General features: G+C 40.6%; 4 protein-coding genes across 12 annotated transcripts in view; 2 read left to right on the plus strand and 2 right to left on the minus strand.

The window, feature by feature from the left end:
- ACSBG1 (acyl-CoA synthetase bubblegum family member 1) overlaps positions 1-3,570 on the plus strand; it is a 35,979-nt gene extending 32,409 nt beyond the window's left edge. For all 3 annotated transcript variants that reach the window (XM_066558599.1, XM_066558600.1, XM_066558601.1), the window contains one exon: positions 435-3,570. In XM_066558599.1, coding sequence (XP_066414696.1) covers positions 435-511 — 77 coding nt within the window. In that variant the 3' untranslated portion in view covers positions 512-3,570. The remainder of the gene's footprint in view (positions 1-434) is intronic.
- On the minus strand, positions 1,640-15,853 carry IDH3A (isocitrate dehydrogenase (NAD(+)) 3 catalytic subunit alpha). 2 transcript variants are annotated; one of them, XM_066558603.1, is made up of 11 exons: positions 15,726-15,853; positions 13,571-13,609; positions 11,758-11,841; positions 10,505-10,619; positions 9,786-9,973; positions 8,835-8,968; positions 8,146-8,248; positions 7,994-8,058; positions 5,806-5,890; positions 5,165-5,317; positions 1,640-3,274 (listed from the first exon to the last, which is right to left on the minus strand). In XM_066558603.1, the coding sequence occupies exons 1-11, from the start codon at positions 15,750-15,752 to the stop codon at positions 3,191-3,193; spliced, it is 1,077 nt and encodes a 358-aa protein (XP_066414700.1). In that variant the 5' UTR covers positions 15,753-15,853; the 3' UTR covers positions 1,640-3,190. The 2 variants fall into 2 exon arrangements, with proteins under 2 accessions (XP_066414700.1, XP_066414699.1); XM_066558602.1 differs by having other exon boundaries at positions 13,547-13,609; positions 15,726-15,852.
- Positions 15,854-15,895: 42 nt separating this feature from the next.
- On the minus strand, positions 15,896-16,580 carry LOC136562301 (octapeptide-repeat protein T2-like). Its single transcript, XM_066559044.1, has 2 exons — positions 16,575-16,580; positions 15,896-16,504 (listed from the first exon to the last, which is right to left on the minus strand). The coding sequence occupies exons 1-2, from the start codon at positions 16,578-16,580 to the stop codon at positions 15,896-15,898; spliced, it is 615 nt and encodes a 204-aa protein (XP_066415141.1).
- Positions 16,208-25,301, plus strand: part of CIB2 (calcium and integrin binding family member 2) — a 40,066-nt gene continuing 30,972 nt past the window's right edge. Inside the window, exons 1-2 of one of the 6 annotated variants that reach the window (XM_066558608.1) lie at positions 16,807-16,877; positions 17,886-17,905. Coding sequence is in view for 3 of the 6 variants with exons in the window: in XM_066558606.1 (XP_066414703.1) it covers positions 16,709-16,792 (84 nt within the window). In the remaining 3 variants the exon portion in view is untranslated. Of the gene's footprint in view, positions 16,878-17,839; positions 17,906-21,389; positions 21,822-25,301 lie in introns of those variants that run through there. The other 5 variants (XM_066558606.1, XM_066558604.1, XM_066558609.1 and 2 more) reach the window with 5 other exon arrangements.

The following is a 25,301-nucleotide window of genomic DNA, read 5'->3' on the forward strand; positions in this document are numbered from 1 at the left end:
GAGTTCGAGAGCTATACACTAAAGCAGTCCTGATCTGGAAAACATAAAAGCTAAAACTTAAGGCATCAAAAGTTTCTCCTTAAAAGAAAACAAAAAAAAGCAGCAAGATAGTGAAAGCCTGATAATGGAGCCCAAAGCACATTACCAGGCTCTTTGAATAAACTGGGAATCATTTAAAAGCTTCCAAAAACGTATTTTTAGCAAAAAAACAGTAGCCAGTTACCACTTTATCTGCAGCTCCCTTTGAAGTCCTCATGCTTAACGTGGAGGCAACCTCATGTATCACACTTACTTCTCACTTTTAGCATTTATCTGTGCTGAGAGGGAGGCATGTTCTTCCCAACAGGCTCTTCAATAAAAAACTCAGGCACCAAAGCTCAAACTGAGTAGGAATTTTTGTTCCTATTTCTGGAATTGATTCTCCCTCTTTTAAGGTCCCACAATGAAGCTGAAGCGACTCGCTGTGCTCGAGAAATACCGAAATGAAGTAGACTCCTTTTATAAAGAATAAAAAGTGTTTCCTCCAAGCATTAAGAAAGATCTGTGAACAAAAGGAAGTATCTTCTCATCAAAAGCATTAACAAAGATTTTTGCTTTAAGTTTGTAGTCTATTGAACCAAACCACTTGAAAGCTGCTGTCAATTTAATTGTTCCTGATACTCACCTGATCATTTGTCCTCTTTTTACAGAAGCATTTTTCTACAGTGTGTCCATTCTCTAATACTGCTTTTACTTTATGACCTTAATGACTAAAACATCTTTCTGTGTTGTATAAAGCAGATATAACTAAATCCTCTAGATTGAAACATAACAAGTTTTTTATACAGTCTTCCATTTTTTATTTTTTTCTTTTGTTCTACAGGATGTTTCCTGCAGCTCATGATATATTTAGCTAGATAGCATTACTACCTAATGAAACTGTCATACCACTCCAGTGATAATTATTAAAAAAATTTTAAAAAATCAAAAGGGCTGGGATATTTTTTCCCTTCCCAGAGAACACTTTCTTGTTCACTAACACATTTCAGAACCTGAAGACATTCTTGTTTCTGTAATGCCTAGAATTCACACTTCTGTGAACATAGCAGTTTGCTTCTTAAGTCCATGTTGGAATTAGCATTATTATTTCTCATAAAAACAAATAATCAGAAGTAGGGGAATAGCTTCCTAAGACTGAAAGGCACAAAGGAATAACTACAGGAGCTCTCACATTAAAATGCTATTACAGAAACTTCTTTAAAATTGTTTACAGTGTTATTCTTTGAGCAGTGTTTGTCAAGCGTGTATCTGTATGTTCCAGTATTCACACTGCACTAATTCTGACAGACATGGGCTACATTTCTTCTTACCCATATGCAAAATAAATCATATTATGAGAAGGAAATGCTTGGCATGAAGTTGTCTAAAGGGTGTGCTGTAAGTGATCTCTGGCAGACAGCTCTAGTAGCTCACACAGGCAAGGCAGGCCACAGCCCATTATTGAGACAAAGAAATGATGCAGAACAGGATAAGGTTTCCATAAACGTTCCATTACCAATCTCACACATCTTACAGACCTAAGATTTGTTGCAAGTACCAATAATCAGCTCAATATATAAGACAAAACAGCAGCCTAGGATTATAAAAACAAAACGAGCAATAGGACTTTGAAAAGTTTATTCTTCCCCATTTTGTGCGCAATGGTAATTCAGAATTTCTTTAACAATATTAATCTGAAGGAAACAAGGAAGCAGCAGCTGGGAAAACACAGAAAGAAATGTTGCCCTATTCACAAAAAGCTGAGTGTGGGAGGAATAAATCTCCTCCAGCATGTTGTCAGACTGTATAAAAAAGCTGGGATGCTTACTTTAGAGAGTGACACAAGAAGTTGTTACTCCAAAGTTGTTTTACTTCTGAAACAACCAGCCCTAAACAGTCGTACTAGATATTACTCCACTTAGTTGCTTTCTATTAATAAAATGAAGCTGTAAGAAGCCTGCTTCTGGCAGGAGGGATAATCCTGTGCTATACTAACAAGTATGAAAATACATATTTACTTGTCAGGTGCAAGAATGGCAGCAATACCTTGATAGTTACAGATCAGAATGACTCGAGTGACAATCTGCATCTGATGGGGAGGCGAAGGGAGGGCAACGAGTTGCTTTTGCATCCATTAAGCTTAGTAAGCAAGGAAAAAATAGATTCAGATCCCCTTGAATAGGGATGAAATGTATTTCTGGAACATAGGCACCAGAGCCAAACCGCTGATCTGTCTTAATCCATTTAGGACTTGTCTCTTACATTCAGTTTCTAGAATAAAATTACTAGTCAATACAGCACGACACACTGAGCAGACTGGGCAGAAACTACAACACAAAAAGCATTCCAGCCGAAGTCATGAAATGTTTAGTGTAAATTTGTAAAGTTAATACTTTCCTCTCACAGTATATGGTGGAAGTAATTTTGTATTGTTTGCCCTCATTAGAACTATATTGTAAAGTGTGTTTCAGAGAGGAAAACTTGTAAGAATTATTTTGGTATATAGATTTGGAAAATAACTTCAGCATTAATTTTCACCCCTTGTTAATGGTTGTAAGTTTGTTTAAATACAGAAATAGATTAAATCTCTAGAATTTAGTATTTCTTAATTCATGCCTTTTGTGGGCAGGGCTGTATTTCATGAATCACCAGAGTATTAAAGTGGTTTTCTTGTTGCTTCTAACACAAAATTGCTATTTTAAGTTATTTCATACCCGTTTCTGTGCATGAAGATCATCTTGTGCTACTCTTAGGCTGAAAACCTATCTTTTTAATTTCAACAAGATCAATAAAGTAGGTTTTAAACATTAAGGTGCATTTATATTTCACTAATCCGTTACTGGTTTGTTTGCGTCATTTTTCTATGTGGAAAGTAAAACTCTCTAATTGAAATATTAGACAGTTACAGTGCCAATAAAGGAATTCACTTACATAAAAATGTTCACCAGATAGAAAAAAATAAATAAAACAAAGCACTTGGAAAAGTCCACCGAAAGCAGGCACAAGCATCATTTGTAGCCATTTGGACTAGATTTATTAATGGAGAGGCCTCAGCTAAAAAGTTTGCTCTCAGGAGATAAGCAAACTCTATGCATGTGGATATCAGGTTACATATATTGTACTCTGTGTGTGACATGTCCTTCCAGAGTCCTCAGCAGCAGCAGGAGGAGGTTTAGTCTTTGTCCTGTACTCGGCGGCAGATCTCCTCTGTGAATTCCGAACACTTGGCATTGCCTCCCAAGTCTTTTGTCAAGACCTGAAAGAAAGAAAGAAAAACATAACGTTACTGAAATGTATTATGGGGCCAGTCTTGTCTCTGAACAATTCTGTATGTTCTCATGATATGTTGTCTATGGATGGTAAATAAGGTGAGCAGGAATACATCAAGTTTGAGTTCTGAATCCCATAGAGACTTTGTCAAAAAGGACCGTGCAGGGAGAGAAAACCTGAGTATCTATATAGTACTTATAACATTACCAGATTTGAATGTGATTTTAACATGGTTTTATCCTAACTACAGGAATAAAGTGTGTGTGGTCAAAGCTCTACAAAGTGCTTTAATGGTGTAATTAATGATTAAGTATTTACATTTCAGTAAGAAGTTTCTCCTTTGGAAGTAAAATTCATATATGAAGGCTCAGCACAAGGACAAGTAATTGAGAGTAATTCAGAAATATTTGGTCTTTTTTTAACGAAACCCATGCAGAACAAGCACACATAACTCTTAGTGCTGCATGTTAACAATTCTCAAAATTTGCTTCACTTATTTAAGAGAGAGGAAATATAGTTCAAAATCTCTTTCATCAAGTACAGCTCCTGTCTGGCATCATGAAAACAGTAAAATAAAAATTAAAAAGTGGGCAACATTACTTGCATTACTCCATTACATTACTCCAACCTAGCTAGATTAAAGCACTCTAGGAGATAATTAAAATTATTAGTTTCCCTCCCATACACACATATCTTAATTAACTTTTTGAGGGGAAGGAAGGAATAACAAGCAAGAGAAGCAATCATGGTTACTATTTTAGGATCTTGTAATTTAAATTGCATTATGGGGCTTTTCAATTAAAAGATTGTCTCCATTGTGAGCATATAATTGTAACATTGTAAGTAGCCATGTCATGAAACTTGGACTGTTATCTTCCATGGAATTACTGACCTGCTGATGGAGGATATCATTTCCAGAGCAGTGAGTGGGAACTTTACAGGAGCACCTCTTTATTCAGTTGTAAGTTTAGATTTTAACTGGCTCCTACATACAGCAAGATAGCTGCAAACTTACAAAATGATGACAACTTTTGGTTTCAGCATTCTTGTTACTTTTAATTACAAAGCAGCTTCTCATGGTCCTGCCTAAAATAAATGAACCAGCATGACTAGCTAATCCTCTTTAACTGCAATCTTCAAAATCTTGACAACTATGTTTTCAAGAGATGGACATGAATTTAGAAGAGTGAACCAATAATGGTAAGACCACAAATTTGTCATGTTTCAGAGCATAAGTCCCCTCTCCCCCCAGTATCCCGAGTCCTTAATCTGAAGACACTCTCTTCCAAAGAGAAACATATACAATTCTCAGAGAAAAAAGTTAATACTGGATAAAAATTGTTCTTTTCTAGTCAAAAATGAGTGACAGCCGTAAGAATGAAAGAAGAAAATAATTGAGCTGAAAAAACAGAAACAGAAGTATTACAGTCAGTACTGAAATGCTATAAACAAAGTGGATGATGAAGCCTGGGAAAGGCAAATGAGTGTCCTTCACTTCAGGATCCAGATGTTAATACATATGCTTTGTAGGTTTCATAAACTTTATAAGTGAAATGCTAAGAGTTGCTTAAAACTCTGATCCCCTTCTTGAAAAGCAGCCATCCAGTTCACTATTCTGGAGTTCATAAAGCTGTGGAAATCTAAGACGGGCATTGCTGAGACAAAAGGAATGCTACAGCCTGTCCCCTTATTACTGCAGGGCTATTTAATATCACCAAAGATAACAGAATTACTGTCCGAGGACAGTGGCACTGCTCATGCAACAGGCTAGCTCAGCAGGCCATCCCCCACCCTGGTGTGAATCTTCCATGTTAATTCTTGCTTTGATAGGATATGATTTTAATTCAGTGCATTTATTTGCACACCCACACGTTACCTTTCCATCTTTAATTGTATCGAAGCAAGCTGACTCAATCTTGGAGGCGTGTTTGTGCATTCCCATGTGGCGCAGCATCATCACAGCACTCAGAAGGAGGGCAGTTGGATTTGCCATGTCTTTTCCTGCAATGTCTGGTGCTGTTCCATGAACCTAGAAATGAGAGTAAACCTATCTGTTATGTCATTAGGGCTGATTAAAATGTCCTAGGCAATTGTGCAAGCAACCTCAGCCACAGGTCTTCATGTTAAAACAGGACTTACTTTGCTGTGATTCAGTCAGTGGAAAGGAGATACCAAGGCTCAAAACAATTCAGTTCAAAGACGTCAGAAAGGGAAAACTAGGTCACCTAATACCTTTAAATTGAGCCCATCAAGTTCTATTTCATAGAATGTATTTATCATATGAAAAAGTGGGAAAATAAAGTATCGGCCAAAAATGGATATGCAAAAAACATACATGGAATATTTACTTGAACCAGTCTCTCAGGGTAAAGCTTGAGTATCTTCACAGTAAAAAAGAGTTCTAGGAAGATCTTTGTTAGATAAATGTCAGCCACATTGTATGGCATGGAAAAGTTTAGATTCTCAAGCTGAGACAAAGCTATCACTGATCTCCCTTTGTGTGTAACAAGAACTTACGGATTCAAAAATGGCCACGCCGTTGGCGCCAATGTTTCCGCTGGGTGTTACTCCAAGACCCCCAATGAGTCCAGCACACAAGTCACTGAAAAAAAAACAACCACCATATTAAAGAATCCATGAGTTTTTCCATATATGGTTTCCTCTCTGCAAGGTATTAAAATATTTTTGTTTATCAATCAACTGCAACTATAACTTAATTTATACACCTGTACAGTCTGAGAATAATAAGGAAAAAGAGCAGATGCTGTTAGCCACCTGTACCCCATCAGAACATTGGAAAATTCTTAGAACTTAGCAGAAGATAATGTAATAAAGGAAAACTAAAAGGAAATTCTAAATACTAGAATAAAGCTGATAAGACACAGGCAAAACAAGAAGTACTAGAAGCACAGCATATGTATAGAAGTCTCAAAAACTAATTATGTACAGTTCCCTGTAACTATACAAAAATCCTACTTCCTCTGAAGGGGCCCAGAACTACTTTTCATATGTAAATTCCTTCCAAAAATGTGGAGGAATTTTGCTCAGGTAGGTGGATTACTGGTGGTTTTGTGGTGTACTGTGTGCAGCCTAAGGAACGTTTTCCAAGTGACACCAGACTAGCTTTTCCCCTCTTTATTCAACAGCCTGCAGGTCACAAGTCTGCCAGTAGCAGATCATCAGATATAAGCAATCTGCATTTGGTTTCCACCAGAATTACCATGGGGAACAACAAACCAACTGTGCCTTTTGTCATCATACTGTAAGCCCCAAGCTGAACACACTGATTAACAAAGCTCTTAAAACTCTGTTTCACATCCATTCACATCCAATTATTGCCTACAAACTAAGCTAAGTTAGTCCTTAGCTTAGGACTAACAAGGAGAAAATTTTGGATGACTTTGCAGAACAATATTTTAAGCTAAAAATAAACCACTTAAGTTACAAAGAGCCTGGGGAAAAACTGAATACAGTCTGCATTTGTCACTCTAAATATTTAATGCTTAAAGAGAAGAGATTGTCTTCTACCTATTCAGTCTAAGGAATATACCTGGCATTTTGTTCATACTTTTAGAGCAGCAGGTGAGACCTCACCCAGTGGTGGCAGTGTCCTCTTCAAGAACAGACTCAAATTTATTGAAAATTTTTAGAATGATGAAATTTTTATGGACTTTCTATGAGAACTTTAAAATGGTTGATAATGAACTGTCTGAAAGGGTATTGATGATGACACTCCTCTGATTTGATCTCTCTTAGTTAATACACAGTAAGAGCTGCTGTGAGGGGCCTGTGCACACCTCCACCAATTCTTAAAACAAGAGGCATTAGTCAGAAATCTGATTTTTCTTAGCGTGCACAGCCTTATCACAGAGAGAGTGCTGTTTTAAGAGAAGCTTAAGAACCATTTCTTCTTATACTTAAGTTACCTTTAAATTTATTATCTGTACAAAACCAGGAGATGGATTCTAACATGTGAATAGTCAAACTTGTAAATAAAAATTCCAGTTCAGGATCTTTTCTCAATCTCTCCTTAGAGGTGTGAGAAGAAACTATTTTACATAATACACTTAATAGTCTAGATTTAAACACTTCATTTTACAGGTGTTTAATGGAATTTACCAAATAATTTTACAGATGGAAAATGTGTGCTGATAGGTTTTGCCTTCAAGACACAAAGAACCTCTAGTATTAATGTTATTCAAATATAAAATTTAATTTGACAGTAAGAAAAAGTAATACATAAAGCAAGAGCTGGCAGAATATTAAGAGGCCACACATTTAGTTCTTCAGTGACTATACAGACTGATTTAAATGTATGATGAGCTGCCTGTGTACATTATAGTCCCACAGAACCCTACACAATCTTTATTAGTGCTGAGGATGAGAAAGTTTTTCTCCAATATCTAACCAGGCATTCATTCTCTATTTCAATGTAAGCCATTATATTCTTCACACATTTGGAGAAATTTCTGTCTGTACCATCTGAACAATATTCACAGCCTCCATAAGCAGAAACAGATTTTTTAAAATAAAAAGTACATTCTCATCATACAGCCCCTCCCATTAGTATATTAGTAATTGAAGCAGTTAATGTCTGTTAAGAAGTCTAAGTGCATAAGACGATCTGACTTGCATATGACCTCAGTGATTGTTGGGAAAGTATCAGTATTTTACATGTTGGGGGTTTAAAGGAAAATCTCCATACCTGAGGATGTCACCATACAAGTTTGGCATAACAAGCACATCAAATTGAGATGGATCTTGAACCATCTAGAAGGAAGTATATTTTCATTCAGGTTAAGAATTTAAACTAAAAAAAAAAATAAAAATAATCACAACTAAAACATAAATACTCACATTCAGACATACAGTATCCAGATACATTTCATTAAATTTAATATCTTTACAGTTTTCTGCTGCCTCCCTGCATTTTCTCAAGAAAAGCCCATCAGACATTCTCCTGCAATTAGACAAGCAAGAGAATATTGCAGTTATTATAAGGAAGCATTACTGGAGATAAAGAAAACTGCATGCAACAGGGGTTTAATTAGAATTCAAAGACTTGATTTGTGACTATTTATCCCTCCTAAAATATTTCTGTATCAGTAGTTTTAACAGCATACATTAATTCTCAGAAGGACTTACATTCATTTATGAAAGGCTTAGTGAATTTGTGAAGGTGATGTCACATAATATCACATGTGTTATGACTCAGGTCAGTTTTAAGTGGTGTGGCAACTGCAAAAGACACCAGCCACTTTCATCCTCAGTTTTAAAATTAATTTTCGCTGTTTAAAAGTTTCTAAAATAACAGGTTTGGGAGGAAGGATTACTACAAACTTGCTAATAAGAACATTGGTACACAATTACCAAAGCATCAGTATTGCCCATTTTTCTTAGGAGGCATTTACTTGAAATTTTCCCATTTTACTGACTCCGAGTGCCATCAGCAGAAGTTTCACATTTGAATAAGACTTAAGCAGTTATTTATGATTAAATTTTTGCGGATTTTCTTTTTGTTTTTCTCAAAGTAAGTGTCAACATACATGATATTTGCCTTGTGCACAGCAGTCACGTGGCTTCTCTGATTGTTTCTGGCATACTCAAAAGCAAACTCTGCAATGCGCTTGCTGGCTTCCTCTGTGATCAGCTTGATGCTTTGCACTACCCCATCAACAATCTGAAAGACAGGAAATGCATCAGCAGTGCAAGTTCATTCTTCCCATTTGGAACCAAGCAGCAGAATTCTGAGTGAGGCAGAATGCATTTCACAATGGAGAAACTTTTTTATGGGTGCCAAATGTAAAAAAAAAAATTCTACTGAACCCCAGTGAGATGGGCAAAGTTAGCAGTTCTGTGTGGGAACCCAGGATATCCCTCTGGCTGTCCAGGATGGCCAGGACCCCTGCCAGGGGGCTCAGAAGCCCTGGCACGGAGCCCAAAACACCTGTGGGTTTGATTATGACCCAACCTTACATGAAGATCAGCAAGCCACAATAGTTTAAGTAGAATATTAGTGAAGTTATCAGGGGGTGGAAAAGTAGATTTTGGGGTTTCTGTTATGGGGGTTCAGGAGGCAAGATGGAGGGAATTGGGCATGTCCAGCCTTTCTCTTTCTTCTTGGCCTCCATCTTCTGCTGTGATGTTGGCACTCACAGATTGGTTTAGAGTAGAAGCTCACTGTCTAACATAGGTGATGGGTATTGGAAAGTAATTGTAAACATTGTACACGTAGTTTTCAGTATAAAGACATAACACCACCCTGGGGGCAGGCAGAGTGCCTGGAACTGTCCTGCTGGACAGACCTCGGCAGGACAGGAGAAAATTTTTTATAGATAAGAAACAATAAACAACCTTGAGACTGAGAAATGAAGAGCTCAGACTCATTCTCCAAGCGCCCAGGCTGGGAAAAGAGACTTTTAACAATCTCAGGGTGGCAGTGACCCAGAAAGGCCCTGAGAGTGCTGAAGCACAGCGGCAGCAGAGGCAGCACCCACCACGTGCTCGATGCCGCTGTACTCGCCCTCGGTGTTCTCGCGGATGGTGACGATGTTCACGTCCGTGTAGGGCGTCTTGTAGCCCTCGATGGACACGCACGGACGCACGTTGGCGTAGAGGTCAAAGGTTTTACGCAGCAGCAGATTCATTGATGGGTGCCCTGCAGCAATTGGGGTCTTCAGAGGCCCTAGAGGAAAAAAGGTACACGAAGATGAACAAGAAAATAAACCCCTCCATGGATCTGAGAGCGGAAACTATAGGTAAGGTTGGACTCCTACAGAGGATCTCCAAACTCCTGTTTAACCCTTATGCTGCAATGCCATGCGAATTCTCTGTTCTGTCAACTACTGCACAGGCACATTCATCAGTGGGGTAAAGGCCAAACAGTGAGCCTTACATGGAACAGATTTTACAAAATGTATTCATTAAAACATACAAAGGTACTGTTCATTAGTAATGTAGTTATTGCATACTGTTGTGTATCTTAGGAATGCCTTCTGTAGAGAGTCCAAAGGTTGTTATGTACCCAATTTCAACTGCAATAACTGTCAAACTAACGGCTTGGAAATTGCAGGAACCTTTCCTGTGAGGACTGCTCCAAGATTACAGACAACCACCTGCCAGGCTCTCCCCTATTTTATTGTGCTACTCTAGCTTTACATCAAACTCATGAGAAACACAAAAGTATTTAATATCTGTGTATTAACCCCTAAAATACCTTTTAATCCCATTTTGTTTTTATCCATGGATTCTTTGGCTTCTGGGGGTATCATCCACTTCCCTCCTGGTCCTTGGATAGCCGTAACATTCCTCTCTTCCCACTGAATAGGTGCCTAAACACACACAATCTATGTTAACTTTCATGTCATAACTTTGCTTCAAGTTTTAACTGTCACAAGAAGGTGTGTAAGGAATTTTGACCAGGCCTTTCTAAACAGTATTTTCTCTGGTGAGTGAGGGTTTGAACTAAAGTAATTTTTGAAAAATGTAAGTAAGTAAGTGGAAATTAAATAGTGTGAGCAAATCATCATAAATGTGAATACCACAATGGCACCCTAGATGTCATATACACAAGTGCTATTTTTTTAAAGGTTTCAGAGCTATTGAGTTCCTTGTATACAAGGGACAACATTTTAAAGCTGAATTCATTGAGGACTCATCATCCCCACTGACTGGAAGACTGTGTATGACATAGATATGTATCTGTTATCTCACTGAAAATCTGCACATGCTCCACAATGCTTTCTGAATTTGCATTCACCACAGGACTCTAAGTGGAGACAGGCTGCCACCCGTTCATTTCATCAGGAACAACCACAAAAGAAAAGATACATCAATAAAGAAACTTCACGTTTTCAAATCCATGTTGGATAGTTGTAATACAAAGGGAATATGCCTGGATACTGTTACTAATGTGGAACAATTTAACAGGCATCTTGCCTGAAGAGCTCTATTTCCTTTCAAGGAAACTTGACAAGCTCTAGTGAAGTTTCTCAGATAGGTAGGGGAAAGTTGTTGGATACAGTAAGTTTTCATCTCGCTGAAGTGAATGTGTTTAGCAGCACAGCAACTGGATTGCTAAAATGAGCCAATCCTTTCACACACACTTTTGACCTGCACTTGAAGTCATAATAAATGAAAGAACATCCTCTGTCAGTTGCTCAGGATTACTACATCAACAAGGTGATTTCACATGACACCGAGTTCGTGTTTCCAAAAATCAAACACAGCATTTGCTCTCAAGTCTTTACTCCTCTGTCAGCTCTGTCACTTTCAAGGCGTGCCTTGCTATCACATTCCTGTCATTTATTAGCTGAAGCTTCAAACTCTTTCTATTGGAAAGAAGTTTTAATAGCTTAAATATGACTTAATCTCTTAAAAGAGAATTTTAAGCTTTTTAAAATATGCCTAATTAATATTTTTTTGCTGTAGTTCAATTTGCAATGCTTATAGCAAGAAAATATGACTTACTTTGGCAGCATCAAAGATCTTCATGACAGCAGCAGAAATCTCAGGTCCTATGCCATCTCCTGGGATTAAAGTTACTGTTTGTACCTAGGTAAAGAAATATCAGTATACAACAAATGAATGTTTGTTTTCTACATAGAAAACATCTTCATGTGTTGTAGGAACCAAGTAACTATTAGAAAACAAAATAAATTTTCCTTTACCAAATATTCACTATGAAGAACAGCAGTCCTGGACAGGAGAAGGACTGGCTTGTTTTCCAAGGGAGTGTACAAATGTTTTGAGAGAAATGTTTAAAAATTCACCTACTACCTATTCCTATTTCACAACAGAGGCTGAATGTGAAAGGCAGATTCCTGCTCAGTACTACTTGAAATTAATTAATATAGCTTGCTTTCCTCTGGAAATCTGGAGAGCAAGTTGTATTACCTAGTTATGGCTCTGTTCCACATATGTCTACAATATTATCAACATGCTGCATGATACTGACACATGCTAGAAATGATTACACGTATGAAAAGATACATTCAACTTAAAAAAAAGGTCATGCCAGGCTAAACTTCTCAAGTGACCTCCTAAAAATCTCAGACCCATTTTAAACAATACCAACTTATTTACCTCTCATAATGTCCTCAATTTTGTTTCTTTTATCATTATCAAACAAGTAAAAGAATGCACAGCTGAGGCTCAAAAAATAGAAGGGGAAGAATGTATTCTTCTTTGAAGAAAACATAAATTATGATCACTGTTCTAAGAGTATGTGCTCCAGCTCATTTTGTTTTATTTAAAGAGATCCAACAGCTTTTATGGGCTCATTATTACCTACAGAAAAGGCAGCTCACATACATTATTTGAAAAACCCCCAGCAGAATCAACTCACAGGCCAGAACTTCAGTATGTATTGACAGACTGATTTTTTAACTTTTGAGCCAAAGAAATTCACTGTGCACAACAAAAAACCCAGAGCTTCAGATAAAAGAACACTGCAGCTGAGCAAGCTGTCACTGATGAAATGCCTTGAGAACAGTATAGTGCTGTCTGTCAGCACTGCAGGGCTCCACCTGAGCCTGAAACTGTTGTGTTTTCACTAGAACCAGGGGTGCCTCACATTCTGATTCTTATACTGTATAAGTGACCCTTCAGTTTCTTTCTCTTTGTACCTGCTGTTCTACAAAACTTATCATGTTAGATAAGTTCCTCTAAAAGCCACAGTTCCTCTTTAAGATTAAGTCCTGCTTAAGAGTGCTGAGCCCTGCTCCTGTCTTCACCAAAAAGAAGGCCCATGGGCACTTCAAACACATACACAAAGAAGAAGGTAAAACATCTACAGGGAAATTCACAACGTCTAAGATAGTTTAAAGAGGACCTTGAAAAGGCAGAATTTTAGATGCAAGGAGTTCTAAAAGCAGCAGTAAAGTAAATCTAGTGCCTAGAGGGAAGTCTGCAAAAGAAAGAAAATGAGAAGCTTCTCAACAATCTTTCTGCTTTGCCCAATATATATTTGCTCATTCCCAGATGAATTCCAGAAGACTGACTTATGTCTGTATTTTGTGAAAACTTTCCACACCACTTCTATTTTTTGCTAGAGCCTTTTATATTCTCACATTGATGTACAATTGCCAATGACAATGATTAACTGATATAAATCCAGGATGGCATTAAGAGCACGCATGTTCACTTGTTTGACCCTTATTTTTTGGAAACGTAAGAATAACAACAGTGATCTTAAAAATTTCCAAACCTGCTTATTGAGAAACTTCTTAAAAGAAAAAAATGGGACTATTATACTCACAGCATTACCAAAACTTCTGGTCACCTTTTTTTGGCTTTTGAAAGCACCTAGCAATCGAGAAACCTGCAAAAATCCAAAGCAAAAAGATGCTCTTTTACTGCACAAACGGGATTTTACAAGTTTACCAACATTGCAGCAAATCTTCTTTTTAAAGTGATATTGCTTTAAATCTCCTATCTCAAACTAGTATAAAAATCCAAATGAAACCAGAGTACGCAGTGCTTTGCCAAGTTGCAGTCGAACACTCAGAGCAGCAACGCCTTGTGGGTATTCTTAGCACAAGGTGAGCCCAGGACAGCCGTGCTTTGCCCCATGCTCCTGGCCTGCCTGGGGGCCCCTGCACCCCACCTGCAGTCCTCTCACACATGATGTTGGAAGCAAACATGCAGGAAAGCAGCAACTCTAACTAAATACATCATATGCTAAGGACAAAGACATGCGGAAAGCAAAGTGAAAAACCAAACGCTTCACTGGACAGTATCTTTACACATTTTAGGTGATGTTTCCAAAACTACTTTACATTTTAGTGTCACTTCTTCCATTCAAACTGTGGTGAATTTTGTTCTTCTACCTTTTATACCTGTAGGTGTTGTACTGTTGCCTTCTGCATGCCTGATGTTTTTTTAAAAGTGGAACTGAAATGCACATTGAAGACAAAATTCACCATACCAACAAGTCTACACATCACAGTTAAAGAATTACATTTTCTGAGTATTCTGAACTGGCATTAAGCTTCAAAACTGGGATGGTATCGAAGCTTGGGCTCTTGCCCAGCTGAGCACCATGGACAAAATCCCCACTCTGCAGAAAAATCACGGCCTCCCAATCTTAACCTCTCTAGGATTATTGATGCCTCTGGGACTTAAGAGCTAGAAGACTTCTAACTGCTCACCCTACTTCAATTCTGCCATACTCACATATGCAGGCTGTCTGCAGCTATCAGGCTAGAAATGACTTTGACAATTTGCATTCCTCTCCTGTCCCACCTGCATTTGTTATTTCTTTACTGACAGAATGGTGTGTAGCAAAAGGAACAAACTATGTTGGCACCAAGAGAAACAACTAGAAATAATACAATTCTCATATTGTAACGATAATAAATTAATATATTATAAAATAATATAATTATAGTATTGCAATGAACACTGGGGGAGAAGTAATCTAAGCTAGATCTATTTTTACTTGTAGCCCCACATGAGATGTACAAGGTCACTGCAACAGGCAAGCAGAGTTTACCAAAGCAGGCCCTATGGTTGAGGATGAAGGCAGAGCAATCAAATGAAAATGTGAGGCTGACTGTACAGGGTGTTCTCATGGTACAGTTCCTGCACAAAGAATCAGGATTCACATTCCAGAGTAGCCCTGGAAAGGGCACAGTCTGTCTTGTCAGAAATCACGGGCCTAGTACATTATATTGAAGTTCAACATTGGTAACACCAACAAAGAATCCACCCAAGGAAAACTGATCCATTCTGACCTTAAAGTCACGTGTCATGATTAGCTCTTAAGAGTTCTTCCTTACTTTAGCAGATAAGGTTAAATGGGGCGGCCCCAATGACTTTGACTCAAGCAGGCTGTTATTTAAAGGTACAAAATAAATTTCATTTACTCAAGGCAAAAACCCGTATTTCCGTGACATCCCCGGGATAAGGCCTGCGTTTCAGAATGGTTCAGAGCTGGAAATCCCAGAGGACAGGCGGGGGGACCAGAAAGTGGCCAGCCAGAGCCCGGTACAGTTCTGCCCCGCCGGCTCTGCAGTGCCCGGTCCCGCGGGCTCTTTGCGGCAATGGCGTTCCAGGCTGTGCTGTCTGCCCCGCGCGCATCGGTAGCTGCCCGCAGCCGCGGTGGTCCCGCCGCTGCTGTGACCTCTACGGCGCGACCTCTCCGCAGGCCGCTCCGAAGGATGGTGCGGCGCCCCCCCGGCCCGGCCCGCTCGAATAACGGCCCCCACGGCCCCTTCCCGCCGCCGTCCCGGGGAGGGGGGAGGAGGAAGGAGAGAACCCGCGAGCGCCGCGGGGCCGCCATTCGGCCCGAGCCCCGCGGCCATTCCCCCTCGGAGCGCTGCCAGGGCCCGGCAGCACTGCGACCTTGCGGCCGGGCGGCCGTGCCTCAGGCGCCACCAAGCTCCGGGCGCGTCCCGGGCGCCGCGGATTAGGGTCCAGCCCGTCCCCCTGCCTACCGTGGGCATCCACGCGGCCGCGGCCATGACGCTCCCGGGCACCGCGGCTGCCAAGGCCCGAGAGCTCCGCGCCCGCCGCTAAACCGGAACCGGCGCGCGGGGAGCGGCGGCCCCGCCCCGCTCCGCGAAGTCCCGCCCCGGGACCGCCGCTGCGGCATCCACGCGGCCCCTCAGCTCCTGCCCGCCGATGCCTGAGGCGGTCCGGGCCTCCTCTCCGGTCCCTCGGCTCTCGCCCGCCGCTGCCTGAGGCGGTCCGAGCCTCCTCTCCGGCCCCTCGGCTCTTGCCCGCGGCCCCCTGAGGCGGTCCGAGCCTCCTCTCCGGCCCCTCGGCTCTCGCCCGCCGCTGCCTGAGGCGGTCCGAGCCTCCTCTCCGGCCCCTCGGCTCTTGCCCGCGGCCCCCTGAGGCGGTCCGAGCCTCCTCTCCGGCCCCTCGGCTCTCGCCCGCCGCTGCCTGAGGCGGTCCGAGCCTCCTCTCCGGCCCCTCGGCTCTCGCCCGCCGCTGCCTGAGGCGGTCCGAGCTCCTCTCCGGCCCCTCGGCTCTCGCCCGCCGCTGCCTGAGGCGGTCCGAGCCTCCTCTCCGGCCCCTCGGCTCTCGCCCGCCGCTGCCTGAGGCGGTCCGAGCCTCCTCTCCGGCCCTTATCCCGCGGCCCGGTGGAGGTGCTCTCGGGGGGCTGCCGGTGCGGGAGGCGCCGAGGCGGACGGCCTGGTGCCGCCGGAGGATGCGGGTCGTTTATGGGAAAAAAGTTGTTAAGAAAGACGCCAGATTTTTCAGAAGCCTCCTAGGCCCATGTACTTAAAGTGTTAAAAACAAAGCTGTTGAAATCGCGACAATTTAAGACTTCTTTTTGCCCTCATTTCTGAGGTTAATAATAATAACAACTTGTTTCGTTATTTTTAAAAGCTGATTCTGTGTCAGTTGGAGGAGCGGCGGGGGCCCGGAGGCGCCTCACGGAGCCGCGGGACCGGCGCGCCCGGGGCGGCGCATGGGCCGGGCACTCGCGCTGGGGGCGGCGGGAGAGCCGCGGCCTTCTGGAGAGCAAAGCACCGAGCTAGAGCTAAGGCTAGAAGTAAGGCAGTTTGAGCTCGTACCTCTGGGAATGGCCGCTTTTAAAAACGTCTACCTTTTTAAACTCGGCAACATTAAAATTTGAGGTTTGTCTCAGACTAATTTCGTACCAGTTTTTGGTGACAGAATTAGAAGATTATTAGCAGCCTTTCCAGTTACTTGGCTCGGTATTGGTAACTATATACATAGCGAACAGATATATTCATGTTGCTTTCTTGTGTTTGTGACTGTATCTGCATCTACATTGTTAAGTTGCACTTGGATTGAAAAGTGGGGGAAGGGGCGGTATTGTGGAGAATTCTTTTACACATTTTCAACACCCATTTGTCTGTGTCTTGTGGGTGTTACTATAATAATGCTACAGTAATAAGGCGTTAACAGTGGCTGGTTTGGATCTGTTCCGAGAAGGGATGCACGAGGCAATAATAAACCCATGAGTAGTTATTTTGCTTATGAAAATAATGCCTGTGAGGAGACAACAATACTGTCTTTCTCCTAGTGATCACTATATTGTCACTCCCTATGGGGAAATTCATTATATTACATTTAGCCTACTAAGGCAACCATTTCATTTATTATTTTGTCCCTGAGGCAAGACACTGTCTTGCATAAAATACCTTTTAAAAAAACAAAGGTAATTTCTATTTATTATGGATAAATTAGGCTTAACAAAATGCACTCAGAAACCTCTCTTTTCTAACGAGGGGTATTTTTAAGCTAGATAGATAAGATCGTAAATCCAACACATTTTCACACAAGGTTTTCCCTTTTGTTTACTTTCTTTAGCATTAAAACTCCCTAGAAAGTTCCTGCTCCTCATAGCAAAGTCGGCAGCTCTCTCTTGTTTGAGAGACGTGAGTTTTGCCTGTTTCTCAAGCTGTTTGTTCATTCCTCAGACAGAGCTCTGAGCATCCTCCCATCCACCATGTGTTGGAAAAGCAACTTTTTAACCCATTGCAGTAGCAAAAACTGTAATTTTACACATATTTTAGGTTTTTATAACTGTGTATTTACAGTTCACTTTTTATTTATAGTTCGTGCAGTTGTGTTGTTTTCTGGCTCTGTAGCATCTTTAAGGAACTTTCTTTTTTTAGCTCCACAGCAGCTGTATAAGGTGAGTGTTATTATTTTTTATTTATTTTATGCAAACAGAATTTTGAATAGCTTTCCAGTAATAAAACAAATCCCAAAAACTCAGGGGGGATTTTTACAGCATCAGTGGAGAATAGAACTTCTCCCATTGCAGGTAGTGATCACAGTTACTCACACCTGCATTGGGCCCTAGGGACTTGTGCAAAGTAACAACAGAATCAATGTACAGGCAGCCCCTCTGAATCAAAACTGTTGTTTTTGCTAACAGAGTAACTGTTCTTTATGAACAGTTATTCTGCACGGAAACATCTGTGTGAGAGGGAAGTTGTTGGAATACTTGGTGTAATGGGCATGAAATTTCTTAGGTTCCTTTCTCCCCTTCTAAAAGCTGTAGCAAACCAATAAGTGAAAGCAGCAGATATGCAATGTGATTGTTAAAACTCTGTGTGGATCCTCTTGTGCTAAAGTGGTTTGTTCAGAGCAGCTTGAACCTCCTTTGGTGAAGGATTGGAGTTTATACTTAAACCACCTTTGCATTCTCACTGCATAATTTACTGAGGCAACTTAAGGTACTCTGACCTGTCTGTTGGAGGCCATTGAACTTACACCTCTCCTAATAAATCAGATCAGTCACCTGTTGTGACAGCCAGGGCTTGCAGCACTTCAGAGCAGAGAAATTTGCCCCAAAGGCTGTGTGGAGCTGCCAGCCTGGCACGTCCCATTGCCTGAGCTGTGGCTGTGGAAACAAACTCCTGCAGCTGTGGTCAGCTGAGGCCATGGCAGCTGGCAATACTACACTGACAATACTACACATCTTGCTGTCCAGTTCTGCACTGGGGTGTGTGAGTAACAGTGTATTCCCTGCTCTGGGATTTAAACTTCTAAAGCAAATGAGCAGGGGCTATTTAACCATTGTGTCTGGTACAATGGGCAGTAACATGGCAAGACTATTCTAGATATAGTCCCCCTTACAAAACTTTATCTGCAACCTATTGCAAGATGTTTGTTATCTATTTCTAATAGCTTAAAACCACTCAATTTGGCAAACAGTTTTTTAAAAACTGAAATATAGTGAAATGTAGTGCTGCTGGTAGTATTTAAGGTCAGTTCTTGCTGTGCACATTGAAAACGATAGATTTGTTGCAGCAACATGCTGGCAGTAAGTTTGGTTAGCACTCAACTGGCAAATAAGCTAATCTTTGATAAATAGGAACAGATAGAAAAAGTCCAGAAGAGTAAACTGGAAGATCATCTGAACTTTGACACGTACAAACAAATAGGAGTGAAAAAGGCTTTGTGTATTATACTGTCTTTAAATTGTACCCAATTGGCACAGCAAGGTAATTGTGCATTGAGATGTAGTTAGCTCTGTGATAGGCTTGAGAAGATCTAGCTGGTTAACACTTCTATCTGAATCCTCTGGCCTACACTGGAACCACAGGTAAGCCTTACCTGGTTGATGCTTTCCATTAAGCTCTGCTGCTATTTTACTGCTGTTGTTTTGATTCAAAAGATAGAGACTTTCTGATGTGTTTGGCATCTAGGGTACAGGGGAAGCAGCCAGGGATATAAAACCAGGTGAAAACCAAAGAGATGGGATGTCAGCTTTTCACTGTAGGAATGTTGTTAAGCATACAGAATCACAAGATGAAAAGATACTGAACCATATCCACCCCTGCTGATGATTAACTTCTGTATAATGACATTAGAGGTAATTTGGCCATTTATACTTAATCTGATTTGCATAGATGGGCAGCTTGAAGTAGGTGGCTGTGAATGGAATGCCATTTCATGCAAATCACTTGCCTAAGTATTGGCCTGGTCTGATTGAGAGCAGCTGTTATCTCTTGCATTTTAGTAGCATCAGATCAGAGATATTAACCATGCTTAATTATATGTATAACCACTAAAGCCAATGATGGAGCTCATTCAGAGTTCAGGACAGGTAAGAACTTTCAGAACAGTGCAAGTTCTTAGACTCAAGGGGCCCTTATAGATTGGTTTTTTTATTAAAAAAAATTGAAATCCTGTATTTTGCAGATTTTTTAAAATAATTTTTAATATTCTTACTTACCTGTGGAGAACTTTTTGGAACAGAATAGGAACTCAATGCCACTACACACCAGGGAAAAAGAGAAAAAAAGCACTAGTGGCTGGGAAAACAGAGATTGGTTTTGCCATGTGACAGTCAGTACAACTGTCTGGTATTTGAACAGATGATTGCTGCTGTCTTGGTCTGATGGTAAATCATTCTGTTTGTATTTTCCTTACTACTGTAGCTTCTTCCTTCTTATTTTGAAACTCTGCTGCAATATGCTCTATTGCTAGAATGCATTCTTTGATGTTACAAATCTGATGTTTGCTTATTGCTAATAAGTCTTATTGCCTACATCCTCATCCCAAGGCATTTATTTTGTATATGGGATATACCTTGTAATTTTTGTTGCTCAGGGCAGTGCTGGTTTGCAGCTAATCAAACCTGCATTTCTAAATCTTATAATTTGAATAAGCTATCTCTTACAACAATCTGTGGTTCAGCACTTTTTAGAATGTTTTTACTACATATCCAACACAATTCATAGGATGTTTTTAGTATGTATACAATATTTTACTTGTATCTACAAGCTTTCACTATTACTTTTAAATGTTGTTACATGCCAAGGTAAAGTGAACTCCTATTATCCAATCCTGCTATCAGGCCAGGATCATTAGAAGCTGTAGTGAAAAGCACACGATAATTCTCTGGGTGTTTTTATTAAACTTGCTGTCTTGATGAGGGAATAATGACCATTGGCAGACTACAAATAGAGAAGTTGGAAATTTTACCCTGTTCTGTTCCAATGTTCCTGAATGGAAAGTGAGCTTATAATGGGTCCTTCTTTCCCGTTGCCATCCTTTCTCACTCAGACTTCTTCCTGCTGTTGTTATAAGAGCTTATCATTCTGCAGATGTTAGATAATATGATTTTGTCTGTCTGCTTCTCATAGATACTCTTTTATTTTTTTTACTTTCCCGTCAGTAGGGTTGTGGTGCGCTAAAACACACCAGAGGTAGAGCCCTCTACTGGCACTTTCTGCTGTTGCTTTAGGCTGTGGTAGAGGTTTTTCCTTCCCAGCTGTGCTTGCTTGAGCCTAAGGAGGGAGGATGGCGTCTGTTTAACTACTTTAATCTTGCTGACTTTTTAAAATGTAGTTCCTGTGCGAAGGAGTCCTTGTGCTCAGTGCTGTAACCGGCAGTTTGGTGCCTTGGGGGTGAACTCCCATCCTCGCTGGGCACGGGGCAGACACGAGTGTTTCCCGCGGCAGCGGGGCCGTGAGGACTCGGTGGGGCTGCGCCCAGCCGCGCTCCCCGGGCAGCCCGGGGCAGGCAGGGCAGCTCTCGGAGCCGCCTGGGCTCTGCCCGTGCGCTCCGCTGTTCCCAGGCTGGCTGGGGAGCCCGGCAACACGGCTGCGCTGGCCAGCGCCACCGGCTGACGCAGAGCTGCTCCAAAACCTGGAGGTGCCGTGAGGAGCGCCCTGAGCGAGACCCCGAGGCAGGAGAGCTGCGTTCTGCTGGGAGCGGCTGCTCGGGGCTTGGGTTATAAAAGCTCCGTATGCCTCTTAGAAAAGCATCTGAAAAGGGGCAGATTGGTATCCCTGGTTTTGCACGACACCTGCCTGTGATTTTAGCACTTTCCTTCCTGGCACACTCCAGTCAAGCCTTTGGAAAGATTTCCCAGACTGTGTCCTTCCTCACTGGGCAGGTGCAATCCAAACCAGTTCAATGCAGGCTCTGGGATTTTTTCAGCACACTCACGGAGTATACGTGCTCTAAATGCCTACAATACAGAGGAATCCAGCTACTTCTAATGGGATGCATTTGCCGAGAGGAAGAATTCCTCATTTAAGATGGGCAATAAGCAAACAATATTTACTGATGAACAGCTAGATGCCTACCAGGTAAGATATCTTGGTTTGCATTCGGGGATGAAAGGGACTAATCTACGTATGTTTATGATTTGGGTTTTTGTTTGGTTTGGGGAGTGGTTTTTTCCAATATAATTGAAGACTTTCTTTCTAACCTGCATGTATATATTCTACTGTTCCTTCCAGCAGCTGTAGTAATATTCTAAGGCTGGGTTGTTGAATATATTCATTTAATTCCCTCTCTGTATAGAGGGAGAACGGTCACATCCTCAGTGTCTGAACTAGGAAGCAGAATAAAGATTGTGACTAGCTTGACAATAGTGTAGCCCTTCTCTCCCTAATGCCTTTTGCTGACAATAGAGCAGAAATGAATGAAATAGATTTTGTCTAAATTCACTTCTCCTAAGGATAAGTCAGAGAAATATGCTTAGTGTAATTCCAGAATAGGTGTTGCTATACTTGTATCCACTCCTGGAAAGCAGTTTCTTACCTTATTGTAAGTAAGTGGGCATTTCATGTCAGGGGTAATTTGGTACTTGTTTATTTACTTAACATTGCATAAACTGCTTTTAAATAGGGTAAAAAGAAAAAAAAGGATCCACTATTTTTAGTCATGTTTCATCACACTGCAAATCTCACTGAAATGGATTTCAGGAAGCTGCCTGCACAGTGGGCATCTTGAACAAGTTTCTGAAAATACAGTGAAGCAAAGCATTGAGTAGAAGTGTGCTCAAGAAGGAGGCAGCTGACCCCTTATTAAGAGAGGCAGACAGGGCTGGCTGCATTGCTCTGTTCTCCTACATGAAGTGATAGACATTGAATTAGCAGCACAGGAAATCAAGATTTAGTTTATCTTGTGATAACCAAGGGACAGATGCTGACCCTTAAAGGACTGGGTAACTTAATAACATTTTACCTTTGTGATCTTTGATTAAAACTATTGAAGTAGAATCTATTATTTTAGTCACTAATTTTATTTCAAGTCATTGCTAACGTGGACTTGTCAGAGGTGTAAATATTGAGCCATGGAGTGAGGCCAGGTGTAAATGATAAAATGCTTTCAACCGTTATCCCACACTGAAAGTAAGGCATAAACTAAATGCTTTTATAAATACCTAGTGGGGTTTTTTGTCATTGTAGGAAATGTGACAGTGGACCTTCTTAATTTCCACTTTGTCACACTTCTCCCCAGCAGTCTGTAATGTATTAATCTAAATTAATGATCTTAGACTTAACAGTCCAAGATCCAAAAAAGCTTTTTTGCATCCCTGCTGGAGAAGCGAGAGAGAAATCAAAGATCTGTAAAGCACAAGTCTTCCTACTAACAATAGAAGTGAACACAAAACAGAGCACAACTGCAGTGAAACAAAACAAAATCCAAATGTAATTAATGTTATCCTCTTGACATAAACTGGCAAATGCAAGAGCTGAAATGTCATCCCTAATTCAGTGCTCTTCATGTAGAAATTGCCTCTCTCTAATGGCTTTTGCAGCCCCTGCCTTTCATAATGCTGGGTAATTGATCTCAAAGCCTGGCAGGAGTTTGGCCCAGTGGATTGAGTCGCCTTTGGGATTTCTCTGTTACAGGCAGACTTGCAGTTCATTAGTGTAGAGCTAGACAATTTTTGACTACGTTTGGCAAGTACCATAAAATAACAGGTTTCAGGACAATAACTAGCCTGCAGAATTTGTCAGGAAGGAGCATTAGCCTCATGCTGTGAAGAATCAGATAAAGACATAATTTTGATGGTGATTTGCCTCTGATTTATTAGTTTTGCATCTCTCTCCAATCTTTTAAACAAAAAGATCCTGGGCTGACTGCTGGAGCCACCCACACAGAGAGCTCTTGCCTCTCCACACCATCCTGGGGGAGATGGCACTTTGTACCTGGAGCTGTTTGGCTTGGAATTTGCCGTCTTACCTGCCATCTTCTCATTTGTGGAATTTCTTCAGAATAGCAAAAGGAAGAATGGGCCAATGTTTCCTTAATTTTTTTCATGCAGGTTTTTCATGTCTTGAGCCAGCAGCTGAGTTACCAGGGCCTCTAAACCATGGACCAAAGTAAAACACTGTGTACCACAGTCCACTTTGCAACAGTCTGTTGTGCACATCTGTACCCCAGTGGCCAGGAAGACATCTACATATAAATTGCTTTTATAAATTGATCATTGAGTCTTTTTTTTTTTCCCCTAAAGCAGTTTCTTGTGAATTTATGTGTCTGTGAGTTAGTTCTGTACTCCTTACAACAGTGGTCCAGTGATACTATGAACAGTAGTACAGTGTTCATAGTATCAGCCTTCAGAAGGAAAAGTGTCAATCTTTTTTGTAAAATATATCTTGGTTGTTCTTTTTTTTTTTACTTCCTCACAGTTCCTATTGGTAGACTGTTCAAAACCTCACTCACCTCATGGTTAGACTTACAATTTCCTTATTGAAATCTGTTTCTGGACATTGTATTATCTGGTTGTACCTTCTATTATTTCTGTCTTTTGTACAAATTGCTTTGAGCTCATAGCACCTAATATTGTTTCAGGTGGAAAATGTTTATAATTAAAAAAAAATTCATTGTGTTTTATGTGCTTGTTCCATAAAATACACTATGAGGTGAAAAAGTGAGAAGTTCATGTGCCTAAAGTATGGTAAAACCTATGCCAGTGGCTTCAGCTTTAGAGTGAAGATTAAGCTGCAGAAAAATCACCTGCTTGAAAAGCTGGCATACATAAATCTCAGGTCATTAGTGTGATACTAATGAAATAAAAGAAATCAAATTGTTTGATTTATCCAAAACTTTCTGAAAAGCCTATGTATGCACCTTTTTTGCATGTAAATTGTCATATTGAAAAGCCAGTTGTTAGCAGAACTTTTGACTTTATATCCAAGAATTGTATCTGTGGTCACCCACAGGATATATACACCTCAGTGTTTTCAATGGACAATTTTTAGATGCTCTTCATTAAGACTGGTAGCCAGTTGAAACTCTTTGTACAAGAGACCTGTGATAGAACTTGATAATACTTAACCATTCAGGTAGGTTGGTTTGTTTGTTTGTTTTTTAAATTCAAGTAGGTAGAGGCAAAGTAAAGAAAATAAATTTTCAGCTTTCCAGGCTAACACCTTGTCCTAACACCTGCTATTAAGATCATATTACCTGTTATTATGATAGTGTTCTTGTTGGCAGCTCTTTATATTTCCAAAAGATTAGTGAAATGTTTTGCAAATTAGGCTTTTGCTAGCACTGGGTTGCTCATAGAGATTCACATAATTTAAAATACTGGCCTTCTAAGAAAAGGAATTTTACTGGGGATTTATGATTCTTATGCCCTTAGACTTCTGCCTGTGGGTTTTAGTTTTTTGGGGGGTTTTTTTGTGAATGGGGCTTTTGGTTGTTGAGGGCTTTTTAATACAGAAGATGTGAAATCTAACCAAGGTCTGGTGAGGGAAAAGGCAAGTATTGATAGGCAAGAAAGATGGGTTTCATTGCAATAAAAGAACATTTAAAAATTAAGATTTTAA

This window comes from Molothrus aeneus, chromosome 13 (genome assembly GCF_037042795.1).
Source record: "Molothrus aeneus isolate 106 chromosome 13, BPBGC_Maene_1.0, whole genome shotgun sequence".
Lineage (NCBI taxonomy): Eukaryota > Metazoa > Chordata > Aves > Passeriformes > Icteridae > Molothrus > Molothrus aeneus.